This window comes from Melopsittacus undulatus, chromosome 1, assembly GCF_012275295.1.
Source record: "Melopsittacus undulatus isolate bMelUnd1 chromosome 1, bMelUnd1.mat.Z, whole genome shotgun sequence".
In the NCBI taxonomy this organism is placed as follows: Eukaryota; Metazoa; Chordata; class Aves; order Psittaciformes; family Psittaculidae; genus Melopsittacus; species Melopsittacus undulatus.
In genome coordinates, this window is record NC_047527.1 from 73,931,739 (window position 1) to 73,949,913 (window position 18,175).

At 38.5% G+C, this 18,175-nt stretch overlaps 1 protein-coding gene across 2 annotated transcripts in view; it reads right to left on the reverse strand.

The window, feature by feature from the left end:
• Positions 1 to 18,175, reverse strand: part of CTNND2 (catenin delta 2) — a 646,172-nt gene that overhangs the window by 133,165 nt on the left and 494,832 nt on the right. For both annotated transcript variants that reach the window (XM_013130147.3, XM_034063316.1), the window contains exon 11: positions 13,683 to 13,896. In XM_013130147.3, the coding sequence (XP_012985601.2) occupies positions 13,683 to 13,896 (214 nt within the window). The remainder of the gene's footprint in view (positions 1 to 13,682; positions 13,897 to 18,175) is intronic.

The window sequence follows — 18,175 nt, forward strand, 5'->3', positions numbered from 1 at the left end:
AAGGATCTGGTCACTGAGATGATTTGCCACCCCTATTCTGAAAGCCCTGACTGCATTGGGTTTGAGCACAATGAACAAGTCTGGAACAGCCTTGGCTGCCCCCTATATCATTTGTGTGTCATCAGCTGCCCACAGGGAGGTAAGGGATAGGACTCAGCACACCAGCGATTCCTGACAAATAGTGGAACCTATCCTACTGTGTATGTATTGGTAGAGAGCTGCTAATCCAACAAATCAACAGTTTAGCATCCACAGACTGACTCTTGGGAGGGAAAGGAAACAAGGACCTCATCACATCAGTGCTGAATACCTCTTAATCAACTGTCTTCACAGTATCTTATCTCTTCCTTGCTTTTAAGGTTGTGAGGCATTCAGAGTGGACATTTTGTCTTCCCAGTTGCCAACTACTTTAGGTTGTGTTGAATGCTTTGTAGAAAAATACCTGCATCAGACTGATCATGTTTATTTGCAGGTTAAAATTTCTCACCCTTACATATAATAAACTAAAGCACATGGGAAAAGACTCTTGCAATCTCATTTTGAGTTGAGAACTAATGAGAAACTGGTACTGAAAGCACTCAGCTGGTTTGAGTTTGTTTTGAGGGTCTCAGTAGCAGTTTTGCAGATGTGAGATGACGGACTCTTAAGAGTAATCTACAGAAATGCTCACTATGGAGATCTCGTTGTACCATGTTATTTCTTCTGGAGTAGCTTATCAAAGCACATGCATCTACTATGTTCAATGGGTCATTTAATGCACTAAATGTAAATCTTTTCTAAAAAGGCCTTTCACTGATCAAATTTAAAACAATCAACTTTAAAAAGTGGTTATGTTTTCTGAAAAAGATTATAATCAATCTTTTCAAAGATGTAACTACAGGCACAGTTCATAAGAAAAACTACATATAGATCTTAGTAAAGGCAATTTAAGTTTGCTGCCACTGGAAGAGGGAATTGAGAGAACACAGAACCAGGAAAACTTCAATTTCTCTTTCTCTTAGCTGAAGTCCAGAAGACTGAAAACAAGACCAACCCTTTTAAAAGTTGGCTGAAGAGATGTTACTACTGCTTAGCACACACAGGTTATCCACCATGCTTTCAGCTTAGAAACAATATTTCTTTTTATATAAATGAATTTAAGCTATTATAATAGATACTACATCACTTACCCTAAAGAAACAAAGCAAAACATTCAAAAAATTCAAAGGTAACTCAATTTACTGGAGCAGTCTGAGCCAAAACTCCATCATCTCTGAATCAGCTTGGAGCTCAAACTCATCCTGATTAAACTCTTCACTGCATTTTTAGCCAGTGTTTTACATAGAACTGGTACTCACACATTTGTATCTATAGTCAGATATAACTAAAGACCTGCTGAGCCACATGCCACTCTTATTCCATTCAAAGTTAAGAAAATAGAGATCATACACTTTGATGCAAAGAATACCATCCTAGAGACAGCATGTGCTAAATCAGGGAGTCTAAACAATTATACAGTGTATGATTTAATGTTACCTCAAATTACAACTTTTATACAAGCCTCTAAGAACAAATTAAGACTAAAAGTGTAAGTAGAAACCAAGAAACTGGAAAAGTCAGCTTTTTCAAAAAGCATTGCCCCTGTCACACTGCCACTATGTATTTTATTTTTCTTACTGTGCTGCAAAAGATGCACTTTGCCAAATAAATTAGAGGGTAAAAGGACTGTAAGTAAACAAATCTTACTGGGAGAAACAAGACCGATTCTTTCCAGTTTGGTATGTTTAAGTCAACCTGAAATTTATATGAAGATTTTGCTTATTCAGTATTTTTGTAAAAATAAAAATCTAAAAGTCTTGCAACTCATTTAGGCTTTTCTTTTTCATCTTAATTTAATAGTTTGGATCTGGACCGATGCAGAATGCCGTTTGGTAGTGCTGGGAGAATGCATGCCAGCAGGAATTGGAAGGCTTTTTTTTTGCTTATATGCTGAAGGCACACAGGTACTATGGGGAGTTTAACTTATGAACATGACAATTAAGATTGAAATCTGAGAGCTAAATACTGTGCACAGAGCACAAGGGATCTTTTGCTGAAGTCCTCAGGAAAAGCATCTTCTACTCCAAGCTCTCAAGTGCTAGAAAAATCATTTGCTGGCTCTTACTGCAGCTTTGATGCTCAGAGCCCCTTGTAATTGTAACGTTGCTCTGCAGAGCTGGATCTGCTCCCTGGCAGCAGGGTGTGGGCTCCTGGTGTATTACAGCAGCCCTGTTGTAAAGATGCTGAATACCAACCACAGCATTTCTTAATACAAAGTACAATAAGACTTCATACCCAGCTCATCTGCCAAGGTGAAGAAGTGGTCTGGGTAACAGACTTTCTGTAGGAAACAAGTGGCTGATTGGAATTTTGGCACCTGAGCAATTCACAGTTCTTAAGACAGCTCCTTAAATTCACACTGTAAAAATAAGTTTAAAATTGGCATACCAGAGGGTAAGTTTCACCAATTTTCTTGAAATAATTTTTCTTCTAGCTACTGAATGAATTATCTCTGTGCAGCTTCCTGTAATTCTCTTATTTACATGCACAGAGAGGTTTTCTGTGTATAAGATGACCTATGAAAAGTGCACGCTGATAAAAGCTGGGTTGCAGTAAAAGTCATAAGCAGACAGCAGTTTAAGAAACAGTACGTGAAGTTACAGCCAGACATTTTTTTCCCCCTTTGTAGCCCCTCAGAGCCTTAAAAAGCAAAAGCTTCTGCAGAGAATAATTACAAACACAGACTGATGCTGACTACATGAAATACATGACTACGTATAATAGAGGAAATATAAACATTTCCTCTGAATAGCTAAGTCTTTGTCAACTATTGCTCCATTAATTCCAAAATTACATCTAAGTTCTTACTAAAATAAAAAGGAGGAGTCAATTTTAATACTGTGTGTAAACAAATTCTGTCCAAACGCTGTTGCATTAACTGGAAAAGTCTGTATCTTCTCACGGGACTGAATTTTGACCTAACATTGCTTCTGTCTCTCTGATGTACACTTTAAAATAATGTGTAACTGTGGAAGGGAAGAACTGCCAGCCAAAAATGTTAGACAGTTATTAGCTTTAATGTTAGACAGCAGAAGAATTACTACAAGAGCTGATTCAATTACTGTGGAAAGACCAGCGGTTCCTGCTTAACTTGTCTTCCTAACTGATGAAATGAAACTGGTCCCATGGAACACAGAAGCCAAATCAAAAGCAATTCATTCTAAGTGAGAGAAACACAGGAAAAAAACAAATCAACAGTTTTCAAACAAAATTTCATCCTAAGAAATGACTAATGGCAATCCTGTTTCCAATTAAATACTTTATTAGTAAACAAGAATACATATATGAATGGAAACATTTTTTTTTTCCAATGCTTACTCATGTATTTTACTGAAGAATTTTTTCCAGCACTCAAAGTCCAAATATATTTTTGGTAACAGACCCTAGTGCAGAGGATGAAAATGTTCTACTTCAAACTGAACATCCAGTTACAGCTCTTGGTACCAAACTCCTTTCTCACAAGAATCCATTAGGAAGTTAGTCCTATCTATAAGGTTGCAGTAACAGGCAAAATCAAAAGCTCAGTGTACGGCTGCCAAAAAAAGTGAAAAAATAAAAAAAGGAGGAAACACTGATTTATTAAGCTAAATCATAAAATTGTTATCCCAGATAAAGACAGCACTGAAAATAAGACTATTTGGAAAGTAAAAAGGGAAGTTGGCCACTCAACCTATAAGCAAAACCAAATAGTGGCCACAGTAAAAAAAGCGATTTCATTATCATAACTCCTATTTTCAGGAAGGGGAAAATGGATGACCCGGGGAATTACAGACCAGTCAGTCTCACCTCTGTGCCTGGCAAAATCTGGGAGCAGATTCTCCTGGAAGGCATGCTAGGGCACATGAAAAAAGAGAAATGTGCTTGGTGACAGCCAGCATGGCTTCACTAGGGGGAAATCCTGCCTGACCAATTTGGTGGCCTTCTATGATGGGGCTACGGAACTGATGGACAGGGGTGGAGCAGTTGACGCCATCTACCCGGACTTGTGGAAAGCGTTCAACACTGTCCCACATGACATCCTTGTCTCTAAATAGGAGAGACATCAATTTGATAGGTGGACCACTCGGTGGATAAAGAACTGGCTGGATGGCCACACACAAAGTGTTGTGGTCAATGGTTCAATGTCCGGCTGGAGACCAGTAACGAGTGGTGTCCCTCAGGGATCGGTGTTGGGACCGGTCTTGTTTAACATCTTTGTTGGTGACATGGACAGTGGGATTGAGTGTGCCCTCAGCAAGTTTGCCCATGACACCAAACTGTGTGGTTTGGTTGATCTGCTGGAGGGAAGGAATGCCATCCAGAGGGACCTTGACACATTTGTGAGGTGGGCTGATGCCAGCCTCATGAAGTTTACCATGACAAGTGCTCCATCCCTGGCAGTATTCAAGGCCAAGTTGGACACAGTCCTAGGTGACAGGGTTAAATGTGAGGTGTCCCTGCCTATGGCAGGGGGGTTGGAACATGATGAACTTAAGGTCCTTTCCAACTCTAACTATTCTATGATTCTACAATTATGAAGTGAAAATATTTCAGCAGATCTTCATACTTTCATTTTGTAAATAAAAAAGTGAAATACACAGATTTTTTTTCTAAACGAAAACTATTTTAATAAAAAAATTGCAAGTATTTTGTGCAAACAAACAAACGGCAAACATTTCAAGCTATAGAGAGTTTGAAATGTTTTCAACTGCAAGTGTTTTAATAGTCCATCACTTGGGCAGGGACATCAAAATTACATGCCCAGCTGATTTTTACCAAAGGATTACTACTTGCTAAAAAAGTTCAATCCAGCTGTTATGTCAAGCCATATGCTGCAACAGATGTCCCCTATTTATCACTCCAGATTGCCTTGTTTGATATTTCCTCTTGAACTTAGATTTGACCAAAGTAAAAAAGCAAAATAAGAAAACACCCCCAAACCATTTATGTGGTGCATCAAAAAGCAAAATGCATGAAATCTGTTTCATTGCCATATGACTCAAGACAACTTGAATGAATTTTCCACTGAAGATGCATCTCACTGATGGTACAAGAGAAAAATAGTTATTGCCCATTATAGATTTAGAAGTTCATGTGATTCATTCATGGGCATGATCCCAGTGGCAGGGAGAAAAGGAGAGCAAAACCGGACCACTTTGGGTTTTGTGCTGGGACTGAGCGTAGTAAATTCAGGGCAAGGGAGTGGGAATGTGCTTGGGAATTGTTTTAGCATTTTAGGAAGAGTCTCTTAAAACCACTCTATTTAACAAGGAGCAGCAGGGTTTGAAGTAGTTAACCTGATAATTCAGGAAAAGTTGAGAATGACTTCATGAATACAACAAATCGTACCATTGGTTTTGCACATTTTCAGAGCCATAATAGTGACAGCATATCGAGGAAGGGGGAAGAGATTGTTTTGTAATTAGACAGTAAATTGTAATAGATTTTGTATACAGTGATTCAGTTGAACTGTCAATACTGTTCACATAACTGTTATTTGATAAGACAGCATCATTTCTGAAGCAAAATTGCACAATTTATTGAATTACTTTCAGATTTGCCATTACACATGAGCCATAAATAGGATGCATTTTGAATGGTATTGGAATTTCTTGCAGATGTCATAGCCTACATGTTGGAAATCAGTCTCCCAGCAACTTACGGAATTGCTGTATGGCCTCTTTCCTTCCTGGTTTGCAGGGAAATGGCTGTGAAGATCTGGTGTGTCAGGTAAGTGATTACAAGATGGGTTCATAGGAAGACTTTCTAAACTGCCAATTAATTCCTGCTCTTAATTTGTTTGGAAATCACTTCATGTTTTTAGATATGATGATGATGCTTCCTGTGGCTAATACTAAAATCTAAAATATAAATTTTGCCAGGCTGCAGAATCATGCTATAAAGTAAAATGGTGTTCTTCTTACATGGCTGTCCCTTGTTGCAACACATCCACTGCCTGGGAAACGCCAGCTAATTACACTGGGTCAGTGCAATCAGATATTTAAAGTATTTTCTAAAAATTATGGTGATGTAATAGTGATTTTCAAAGACTCTCTCTAAAACCTTAACATAACCGATTACCGGGGTGAGAAAAGCAGAGTAGCCTTGTAGCCCAGTAACCATGCCATTACCATTGCTAGAAACAGAACAGAAGGTTAGCACTGTCTGGGTGAGATCTCCAAAGCTGAGTTACTTGAAGTTGTGTTGGGGCACTTGGACCTTTGGCTTGATTAACTGTAGCAACCACTTCTGCAGACCAGGTGGCTTCATTTGTTTTACTTTTGCTTAGCTTTGTGTAATTGTGTGGCATAAGCTTAATTCTATCAAGGCAGCAGTAACAAGGAGTTTTCCTGTGTTCAACAAATCCTTGGTTTCCTTTTTTCCCCATAACAAGATCTTAAATGTAACGGGAAGGAATCATAAACTAGTGTAGGAAAAGTCTGAGCTGTGTTATGAAATTCTTGTTTTTATGACAATCAGACTTGCAGGAGACCTGACACTTTGGCATTTTAAATGAAATTCTCACTGGTTCACAAAACTCAGGGCAGAGGTTGAAGATTAACAGTACCTCAAGCAACAGCAGGGAGTCAAAGTATTACGTAACCTTTGGGAACTGAAAAGGCTTTTGTAATTGAAGAAAGAAGTACTAAAGAAACTATAGTATGTGGTTCCTCATCCAGCCACTGGCTTCAATCCAGAGCAAACTGCTAAGAATTTTCAGCCCACAAGTAATTTTGTTCATGTTGTAAACAGCTGCTATTTAAAACACCAAATTAGAAGTAAATTAGTACAAAAGATTTAATCAGCTTTTAAAATTGACTGTGCTGGGACACTGTACTTAAAATTACAACCATTTAAAGAAAGAGCAAGAAAGTTTCATAAGAACTCAGACCCTTCAAATCTCCCTTTTTAACGAAAGGCACTGGAAAAAATACAAGCAAATTTTAGTGCATAAGCAAGCAGGTTTGAAAACTGTGAATCTGAGCCCAAATCTGTTGTTTTAAAAATAATTAAGATTAAAATTTGTAGGTCACCTGCCTCTGCTTGGTAAGTTTCTCGAAACACATATTTAAGGTTATTACAGATAATCTGGTATCTGCAGAGGGGAAACTAAGCAAGAAATATGAAGCCTTGGGTGATATGGTTTAGTGTGAGGTGTCCCTGCCCATGGCAGGGGGGTTGGAACTAGATGATCTTAACGTCCTTTCCAACCCTAACTATTCTATGATTCTATGATAAATAAATTAGTATCTTTTCTTGTAAAAATTAAAACAAGCATTTCTGAAAGCTGTTTTGTGCTAGCAGTAATCTATCTCCACACTTAACCTTCCTAATTTCCTTGACTTGACAGGCCATAGTGATTGGATGCTGGGGGACGAAGAGAAGCTAATTCAGAGAGCTGCATCTGAAGAGACGTTTGTATACTTTTTGCATTTATTCCATGTCTCCATTTTCTTTAACTACAGAGACTTATGAGCTCCAAATTATGTTTGGCAGTCTTATTTTCTCAGCTATGCATATACTGAAGCAAATTTATGTCAACTTTGTAGCAGCACTATTAGTATGGTTATGGCATCACGACAGTTTCAGCACATAGATGACTTTTCACCTTGTCTGCTTGAAAACTTCATGATATCTAGGATACATATCTGAACCTAAAACATTTTTTATCTTTATAACCTAATTTTCAATTAGTTTAATGATGAAATCCTCTTCTAGGTTCAAAAACCAACCTTCTGTAAGCATTTAAATTCTTGTCTATCTTTTTACACTAAATATCAAAAGCTGGCAATTAATTAGGCCTTCCATTGGCCAGGCTTCCTTATACTTGCATTGCTCCATAACAAAACTTGAACGTAATTAAGAAATGGAATACTCAATATGATCAAAACTAGAATCATAGAATCATAAAACAGTTAGGGTTGGAAAGGACCTTAAGATCATCTAGTTCCAATAGTTAGGGTTGGAAAGGACCTTATGATCATCTAGTTCCAACCCCCCCTGCCATGGGCAGGGACACCTCACTTTAAACTGATAAACCTGCAAACCTCCCCCCTCCCCCAAAACCTAACAATCAAAACCCAAGAGGGTATTTTAAGATATTACATCTTAAAAGAAGAATGCAACTCATGGAAGAGTTTGATCCTTCTTTACTTAAGTCTGTGTGAGCATCACCTCAATGTGGGATAAAACAGCCTTTACCCAATTTCAACTCAAATTAAATTTCCAAAGAGCAACAGGGTTACAAAGAGTTACCACCTCTAAATGAATGTTTGTATCACAATAAAATTTCACATCTGTGTTTACACACTCCAGTTACTAAGCTAATGTCAAGGGCACTTTTGCAGAAAATTATTAAATTGATAAACTGCTTCAAGATCCTAAGTAGTAAATAGTCAGCCCTTTGCCATAATATTGTTAAATATGATTTACTATACAAGAAATCACAAGTGTAATATCTTACAAAGTCCAATTAGAAAACACCATCACAAAGAGCAAACAACAGCAGGCATGTGAACTTGACTTTGGGAACCCCCAAAAGAAGAACTGCTAATGTTCAGAAGTTAAAAATTCTAAAGAACTGGACAGAATTACCTAAAAACCTCACAAAACATTATAATTAGTCTTCCACTGAAGAAGGCCAAAAGGGCCATTTAAACAGAGTACTCCCTTAAACCTGCTTCACACATTACTGCAGGCTCACTAACTTGCAATTACACTGATTAGCAAAGACACCTGCAAGACTCAAAGGGACCTTCTGGAATTCCTTGACCAACCTGCCAACAATTTATGCACACACTAATAAGCAGTATGCAATCAAAACAAAGTTTAAACTGCGGTGGTTACTTCAAATCAGATAGATACAAGGAGCACAACATATAATTGGTTTCAGTAACACTGACAGACCATCAATAAGATTATAAATACCACATTATAAAACATGTGGCATTTATTAAACCAAACAGAAATGTATAACAGCTACATAAGAACATTGCATAACATGAGGTGACCACAGAGCCAAAACACAAACTGGCCACAGCTGAAATTAAAGACAACACTAATGAACACTGGAATCCCAGATCTGGGAAGTAAATGAAATTTTTTTTCCAGTATGACCTGACAATGGGCCAAATACACTTGGACAACTAGTGTTTCTTTGAAAGGAACATTATGTACAAAACGTCTGACAATTTTTTTCAGGAATGGAATGTATTATTTTTGATTCAGTGAATAAATATGTGAACAAAATATACAGAGTTTATGTCTATCTATATATCTACATTCAGTATATGTGTACAGTGTCAGTTTAGGTTTGGTTGGTTTTGGTTTGTTTTTTTTTTTTTTGTAAACGTGATGATTTTCATAGTTTACATATTTTCAGGAGACAATAGTTAAATCTCTGACACCTTAATGTCAACCAAAAAAGGCAGCGTCTGGCTGCCAGCATAAGAAAAATCAGTTTCCCCTCTCATTATTTATAGCTATATTTCTTTATCATCACGTGCTTTCTAAAAGTGGATCATCCACTTTCACCTTTCAATGAAATATGGTATATACAGTTTGAAAACAGGTTATACAGTCATATAAGGGGCCTCTTCACACAGAGTTGTTTCTAATTGAGCTAGCTTATTGTTGGCAGGCAGAAGCTGTGTTTCTAGTTGTGATGGATTTTGTTTACCAAAATGAGAAGAAGGGCAGTTTAAAACGTTTTGTCTGAGACATGTACCTAGTCATCAGAAGGAGCTGATGGAACAAGAAGCGAGTGCAGGCTGAATCTAAAAACAGCTGCTTGACCTCTACCTTCTGCACAAGACATCAATGGGACTCCTGTGTTACCCTTGGTAACACTTCACATTTTTCATGTCAGTTATTTTTCCTGACAGCAAAACAAACAGAAAGAAAGCTAAAATAGAATTCTGTGGAAGGGTTCATAATTAACTCAGGAAAGGCAAGAGAATCAGAAATCAGCCACTCATTGTCATTAGTAACAAGTGTAAACATTTTTTTCTACCATCTGCAGGATCTGTGCTAATTTCGTACTGTGTTCTCATCTATTTATATTTATTAGAAAAGTGTTAACATTTAATTATTTTAAAATAGAAGGGTTTTATTTTTTCCCATTAACAGGAGCTACTGCGTGAACTAGCAGTACAGCGCTGGGGCAAAAAAAAAATGGCTAAATTAAGTACAGTTCATCCAACTTATACCGATTTATTTTCATTTACAGACCTATATGAAACAAGATATTGTAATTCAGGTTCTCCTCGAGTCTCTGGAAATTACCAGAGGATGTAGGCCATGTTGAAATCTCTGTTTCTATCAGAGTATTTAATTTCTGCATAAATGTATATATTCACTGGTATACTTCAGTTTATCCATGTTCCTCTAATAGACAACAGTGACTATGGAAGTGTTTCTGGAAGAATAATCTTGCAGTATCTTCGGAAATATTTCCTGTACATTAACACAATTTAATTTCCTAGCAGCCATGCAGCACACTTCCCCAGTGGCTTCTACATGGGAGCTGTCCAAAACCATTTGCTCCCCATAAAGCCTTGAACCTATCAGTCTGCAATAAGGTTCAGTTTGCACAATCCAAATTTTGAGCACAGTAAGCCTTCCCAGTATTAGCCTGAGACCTCTGCTACTGAAGAGGAGAAACATGAGATAAAAGAAGAAATTAAAAACTCAGTTTTGGAGCGATTATGGCAAGAAGAATCTCTGGAAAAGAGGAAAAGCCACAAATTGTGGTGAAGGCAATCCTGAGAAGCAAGGAGCTACCAGGATAGAAAGCAGGGTTAAATACACTTCCAAAACCAGTCTTGAGATAGGTGGAAATTGAAATTGCAGCCTCCCTAGAGAGAAGCAACATGAAGGAAGAAAATGTGAATGTCTGAGAAATTAACTAATATCATAACTTTCAACTCTGGCGGGTGTGTGCTTCATGGTACTTGGAGCAGGCGATGAATGCTTTACTGCTGTTCAGACAAACTGAGCTGCTAAAAACCTCTTCTGCCCCTATTTCTTCCCTTGCAGCTGAGTGGCTACTCAGAGTGATTCACACCTTCTTCTTGCCAGATTTCTGGACAGGTTATTTAGACTTGATAGGCTCTGTTCCCCATCTGTACAACCAAGATAATGACTCTTCCCCACCTTAGAGAAGAGCTCTGAGGACAAATAATGAAGTATTTAGTTGTGATGATGACAGAGCCTGTATGAATTCCTAAAGCAGGAACTTTATGACCTCTCTAAAAGTAACAAATAAGAACAGTTTTTAAGTAGACAGGATACACGATGAACATGAGATGGAAAGGCTCAAGGTATTATATTTATTCACTCCTAAACCACACATTTGCTATTATTTTCTCAGTACTTCCTTCAGGCTACGGTGACACTACTGAAATAATTACCTTCTTGCCACCTCAACTCAGGAAGGCTAATAGAAACTTTTATTTTCCCTTGTGCCCATCAACAAGCCAAACTTCTTCCTTACTGAGGCAGCTGCTGCTGGAGCTCTCAAACCTTCCACAGAAAGGACAGATGGAAGGAATTTAACTGGGGTAGCTGTCACACTACAACACTTTACAAATAAGCAAATGAAAGCTGATTCAGATACACAATTCCAGCCTGTTTCCTAAGTGATGCAAGATGAGAGGTGCACCTATGAGCCATGATTTGGAAAAGAGCTTTGCAGAATACTACCACAACCAGGTTTGAGAGGATCAATTATTTGCACTCTCAAAGGCACAAACCCCATCCAGGGCAAGCACTGGCCTCCAGAGATTTAGTGGCTATTAAAAACAAACAAACAAAAAAAACACAACACAAAACCAGGCCCAGGAATATCATCGCTGAGTTTGACTCCATTCCTTAGGGTCACCATCCTGCTCTGCTCCCCTTTCATAGGGGTCCAGCACTCCTGATGCTCACCATCCCTGGAAGCTGCATATACCTGTACAAAGGCTGGCTACTGCCTACCACTGATGGTCGGGACCTACTCTTCTTGGGAGTAACAGTTAGTAGATATGCTGGGACACACAACCTTTTTTTTTGTGGTAATTCAGGAAAATTTAACAACATACTATGCAATGGAAAGAATTTAAACTGTAGCCTAGTACCTTTTCTTCAAACAACCTAATGACATTATGTGTTCTGTCTATAGACAGCACGGGAAGTGCCACTGCAACTGCAGAGGTGTAGTGCTGATGTTCATTAGCAGTTTGCCACCTACTACTCAGAATAAATAGGCAGAATGTTCCCTGGAGCCAGGACACAGAAAACATAATCAAGAGACAAACAAGTATGTTGAATCCGAAGCAGTGGTTACACTTTATTAGATGTGTCAGTAATTCTGTCACTCTGCAGGAAGCACCATCCAAGCTCGTGTAACCCAGTATGTCTGGCCCATTAATCCCGCCTAACAAGTATGAGGTGATAGGTGCTGTAACTAAGAAACAAAATTAAATATAAAAATCTGCATTTAATAAGCACCATGCAGTTTATTCAGACACCCTAAAGGAAGGAACCTGGAGTCAACCAAAGGACAGTAATTTTATCAATTGTATCCTAAATGAGGCCTGACCCGCAAGGGTAAATAATTTCTGCAGGATGATAGTGCATACTCTAATGCTTCTATGACAGAAAGGAGAACTTTTCTTGCATGTTTTAGTAGGAAAATATAATTGAAATATAAGCATTGTAAAATGGGAAAATTAAAAGATCTTAAGATTTTATATTTGTACCATTAAATTAACCACCACACTGATATTAGCAATCAAACAGAATGAAATCACAAAGTGAAAAAAAAACCTAAACCAGCTATCTAACTTCCATTTTTCATTTTAAATAGGATAACTTGGGAGCAAGGGTTAAACATCTTCAATCATTTCAGATTGGTACTGTTTGACACTATTTCTGTATTTCCAAAAACTAAACAAAACAAAACACTCCACCTTGAATTTCTGAAGGGAGAAAATTCAAACAATCTTAAAAAGATCAGATATTACTCTACCACGAAAAGAAATAGACTCTGTCACGACCTGCATACCCTGTGTCTAACAGACATCACATAGCATGCTACCAAGTTTCAGAAAAAAGCTTTAAGAAGATGACATTGTCCATCTCTCCAACAGCTCCATCTCTTCAATCATCTTTCCATTTCCCTATCAGAACCACGAGAAAGACAAACGAGACCCCCCCAGAATCCTCCTTTTCACTATACAGGATATAAAAGAAATAAGCAACAGCTTTTAAGAAAATTCAGTAAAATACATCTTCTGTATGTGCAGCCCTACCAGCAGGAGGGAGAACAGAGAGCAAGCAGGATTCCCATCACAACGTATCTGTGTACAAAGTATATCTCCTGCAAGAGCATTCATGGCTAGCCAAAGACAAAGAGACCAGCAACTGTAAGCGTAAACCATGCCTACATCTGTAAACTGTCTGCATGATGTTGAATAAAGCTATTCCTACATTACATACATCCAAAGGTCTTGAAAGTGTTTTATTACAGCAAAGATGGTGAGAGAATAAAGAGTTCCTGATGGAGCAACTGACATGCAGCACAGAACTGTCCCTGCAGGGGCTATATAGAGCTTGAACAAAATATATTGAAAGATTCAAACCTGTGACCAGTTCTCTGATTTCCAAATCTGTAGTCTTGCGGAGTAACCGTACTAATGCTGGGATACCACCACAGTTCTTCAGAGCAATTTTGTTGTCATCATTTGCCTTCCCATATACCAAGTTTCTCAAAGCTCCACAGGCACTACGGTGGACTTCTGTCATCCGATGGTCCAATAGGTCCACCAGTAATTGTATTCCGCCTTGTCTTCTTATCTGAAACAGGCCAAAGTGATAATCATAAACTTAAGGAGCAAACAGAGGTACTATATATGCTACCTAATGCAATTAAGCTGTGGTTTATGAAGGCTATGGGTCATCAAAGGTATGCTGGTAGCCCTGCAAAGCTGCTATGTTACAGTGCTTTGATTCCTCCTATTATTTTTTCAGTGGCAATATAACTGTAAAATGACAAACCTGAACCTCTGTAAAGCAGCCAAAAGTTAGTCAAGAGTGCTGCCCCATCAACGTTTCTTGAGGTTCAGCAATGTTTGCCCTGGCAAGGATTTCTCCTGTGCCGGAGAAACATCATCTGCTTCAGAGTGTAACACATCACAGGCTAGAGGAAAAACCACAAGACTACAAGCAAAGAAAAGCACTTAACGTAATAAAGTTTTCAGGAACCCTTCCTTTTACATTTAATTCCTGGGCATGTGAGCAGCTACTGTAGTCTCTGTAAGAATCTTGTATCAACAAAATTAGGAAAAGTAAAGATGAAAGGAAAAGGAGGAAGCCTGCAGAAACATAAAGACAATGATGGATAGATCACAGGAAGCTTGTTCTATCATGATTGAGGGAGACCCTTAAGTGAGGCAGGAACAGAAGTCTTCTTCATTCCTAAATGTGGCCTACGAAATAAATTTCTAATGCAGTATCTTATACAAAATATCATTGTAGAGAAAGCACAAAAGTGTTTGAGGCAAATGATCAAGAAGATCAAGAACACTAAGAACAATTTATTATAAAATCTGTCTGCAACAAACTCATCTTTATTGCTCTCTGGCACTATCTGCTCCTCAAACAGTAACTAGTCTTGAACCTCATTTCAAGAAACTAGACTGATTTTCAATAATATAAAGAGTACAATGTTTTAACTTCAAGTAATTTATATAGACATCTCTGTCAGAAAGTTTTTCCATGTGTATTGTTGGCTAAGGTGCAAAGCAAGCCAGACACTTCAGCTCACCATTTTACCACCTCTAGTAATATTTTGCCTAGGACAGTAAAACAGAGACAATTAAGAGAATATTTTCAAAACTGCAGGGAATGGTAAAACATTTAATTTCAGGATGAAAGTTTATAAATTGTGAAGCAGTTTTGTTGGGTCACAACAACTCCATGCTACACTACAGGCTTGGGGAAAAGTGGCTGGAAAGCTGCTAGGCAGAAAAGGACCTGGGAATGCTGACTGATGGGCACTGAACACGAGCCAGCATGGCCCAGGTAGCCAAGAAGGCCAACAGCATTCTGGCCTGTATCAGAAATGGCACAGCCAGCAGGGCCAGGGCAGTGATCATCGCCCTGTACTTGGCACTGGTGAGGCTGCACCTTGAATCCTGTGTTCAGTTCTGGACTCCTCACTGCAAGAAAGACACTGAGGTGCTGAAGTGGGTACAGAGAAGGGCAACAAAGCTGGTGAAGGTTTTGGAGCACAAGTTTTATGAAGAACAGGTGAGGCACCTGCGGCTGTTTAGTCTGGAAAGGAGAATGCTTGAGGGGGCCTTATCGCTCTCTACAACTACCTGAAAGGAGGATGCAGTGGGGTGGACAGGTTTCTTTTCTACGGTACCAAGTGATAGCATGGCAAAAAGTGGCCTCATGTTGTGTCAGTGGAGGTTTAGATTGGATATGAGGAAAAATGTCTTCACCAAAACCATTGAACAGGCTGCCCAAGGAAGTGGTGGAGTCATCATCCCTGGAAGTATTTAAAAGATGTGTAGGTGTGGTGCTTAGGAACGTGGTTTAGTGGTGGACTTGGCAGTGCTGGGTTAATGGTTGGACTTGATGATCATAAAAGTTTCTTCCAACCTAAGTGATTTTATGATTCACTGCAAGTAAAGACTTCAAAATGATTCAGCCTTTGAGGTTCCAAAATTGAGCTATCAAAATTACTCACTGATAAAACAGAAGTTCTCTCTTTCTTCTAGAGGTTTGTCTGGCATATTCATGTTTCCGTAGTAACAGCAAAACCCAGTAATAGAGCCATTCTGTAGTTAAAAAGTGTATATACTGAGATGTAACAGTATTAAATTAAAATGCTTTAACGTCTATACAGTTACAACACAGCTTTGGGCTAGATGTCAAAGTCATAAGGACTAAGATATACTCCCTTCAATAGGCATTGCTATCAGTATATTATGTAGAACTTTCTGAGCAATATGCAGGTGTAGAAGACTACAGTGGCCAGCTACATAGAGAGCACGGAAATGTGAATGAACATTTGTAAAATGTGTTAGCTTCAGGGAGAAAAGTTCATTAATCTTTTTGAGAGTCTACACTTCTGCTGCTCAGAGAAACTGTGACATCTTTCAGCTTAGAAACCAGAGAAAGAGGTCAGAATGTGTTACAATACATCTCACTGGTCAAAACTTTACCCAAGCGATCAGGATGTCTTGCAATGAAATCATTTACTCCTTTCCAGGCCAGGAAAAATTTATTATGTTTATCAGGGAAAGAGGTAGGTGTGCTTAAGGCCTGTTTGTTTGTTTGCATTTACAATTTATCACCATTTAATCTTCAGATTAAAATGAATTTTCTTTCCTATTAACCAGATTTTCAAAAGCAAGCATAGTACATGAAGAACCACCTACATGACAAAACAGACGACATTTACTGAATCAGACTAGAAACAAAAAATCATGCATCAGTTCTACAAAAGGTGAATCAATCACTGAGCTTCACACTTCAACCTCTGAAAAGAGATGAGATCTGATAGAAGAAAACAGTTAAAAAATACACAAGTTGTTCTGGTGTGATGAGTAATATCAGAAATGACAGAATGAAAACATGCTGGCTGGTCTTCATGAATTATATTTTTGAAGCACAATATGCTGAATGAATATTTTAATTGCTTCACTGCTAAAAAAGATATTAAGAATGAGAAACAGTATTAACTTGTGCAAAAATTGTTGTGTTCTATGGTTCATCTGAATGTGCCATCTGAAGGTTCATCTGAAGAGGCTTTGTCTCTTTTCTGAGGCACAACATACATCCGCTGTTTTTCCCACTCTCCCTCTTGGACACAAGCAACTAGCATCTCAGTGGATGCACTCAGGTGACAAGTCTTCTTATCTTCTGCTCATTTCTAAGGGAAGATGTGTGGTTCTGCACCATTCAGCTGTCATTCTGAGCTGCACCTTCCCTTTCAGTCACGCTATCTGACAGCACGCTAGCATGCAGCTCGTGCAGCAGCTCCCGTCCCAGGAACCTGAAGTCAGCAGCAGACTGACGGGATTCAAAGATACTTTCTTAAAAGCAAAAGCATTAAATATTCATGTAAAACGCACTTCTGTCTGAAAAAAAAGATGGGTAATATAACAGAAATGAAATGGTTGTTACATAATGCTTTACCTAACTTGACAAAATTTCTTTAATTCTACAGAAGAATGAACCCACTCTTACCCAGATAAGACAAGATTTATTTTGCAAGCTTTCTTTGAATTTCCAGGCTCAGACACTTGGCAAAGTAGCCATGTCATGCAGGCAGAGATGAAGCAGATTCATCAGAACTGGAGCTCAGTTTCTGATGTTTTCTTTATCTGGACTACTGTCTGGCTTTGTTTCTAGTTTTCCAATAGCGTATTATTCACCAGAAGTCTGACCCCATACTTGTGTTTCCATCACATATCTAGCTGTTTAATACTATATTCTCCAGCAGGTTTAACTATGCCTGATAAACTGTGAAACTCTGATGGATTTCACCAGATTCTATTGACATGAAATTATTTGTTCAAGTCCTTTATGGAGTTAAGAGCTGCAATCTGGAGGACAATTCTGACCTAGTGAGTCTCTTGGGGCAGATCTCAGATAAGCTAAGTTGTCACAGCTTCAGTGATTTCAGCAGTGCTACTGCCAAATGTCTTTGGGATGGGTGGATAAGCAGCAATTTGCTCCAATGGGGCATCAAATCCCATTCCCCAAAGGACTTTCAATAGATATTTCTATCTCTCTCCTGACTTTATATGAACACAACATTTTTTAAAGTAGTATTTATTGACACCTTGGTGGCTGGTGCGTAACAGAAAAAGAAAATAGAATATGCTGGAGACTGCTTGCCTACTACAATCAAATAAATAGCATAGATACAGGAGATAAACAAACAGCAAATAAACAGGAGATACAGGAGGCCAACTCTGATCTCACATAGATCACTCCCAGAGTAGCCACTCCTCAAGTAAAAAGAATGACCTTCAACTCTGCAGCACAACTGAGTTCACCCAGTCGTATCATAAAGTTCATCTTCCCCGTCTTGAATACAGTGTCCCTTTTTATTGCT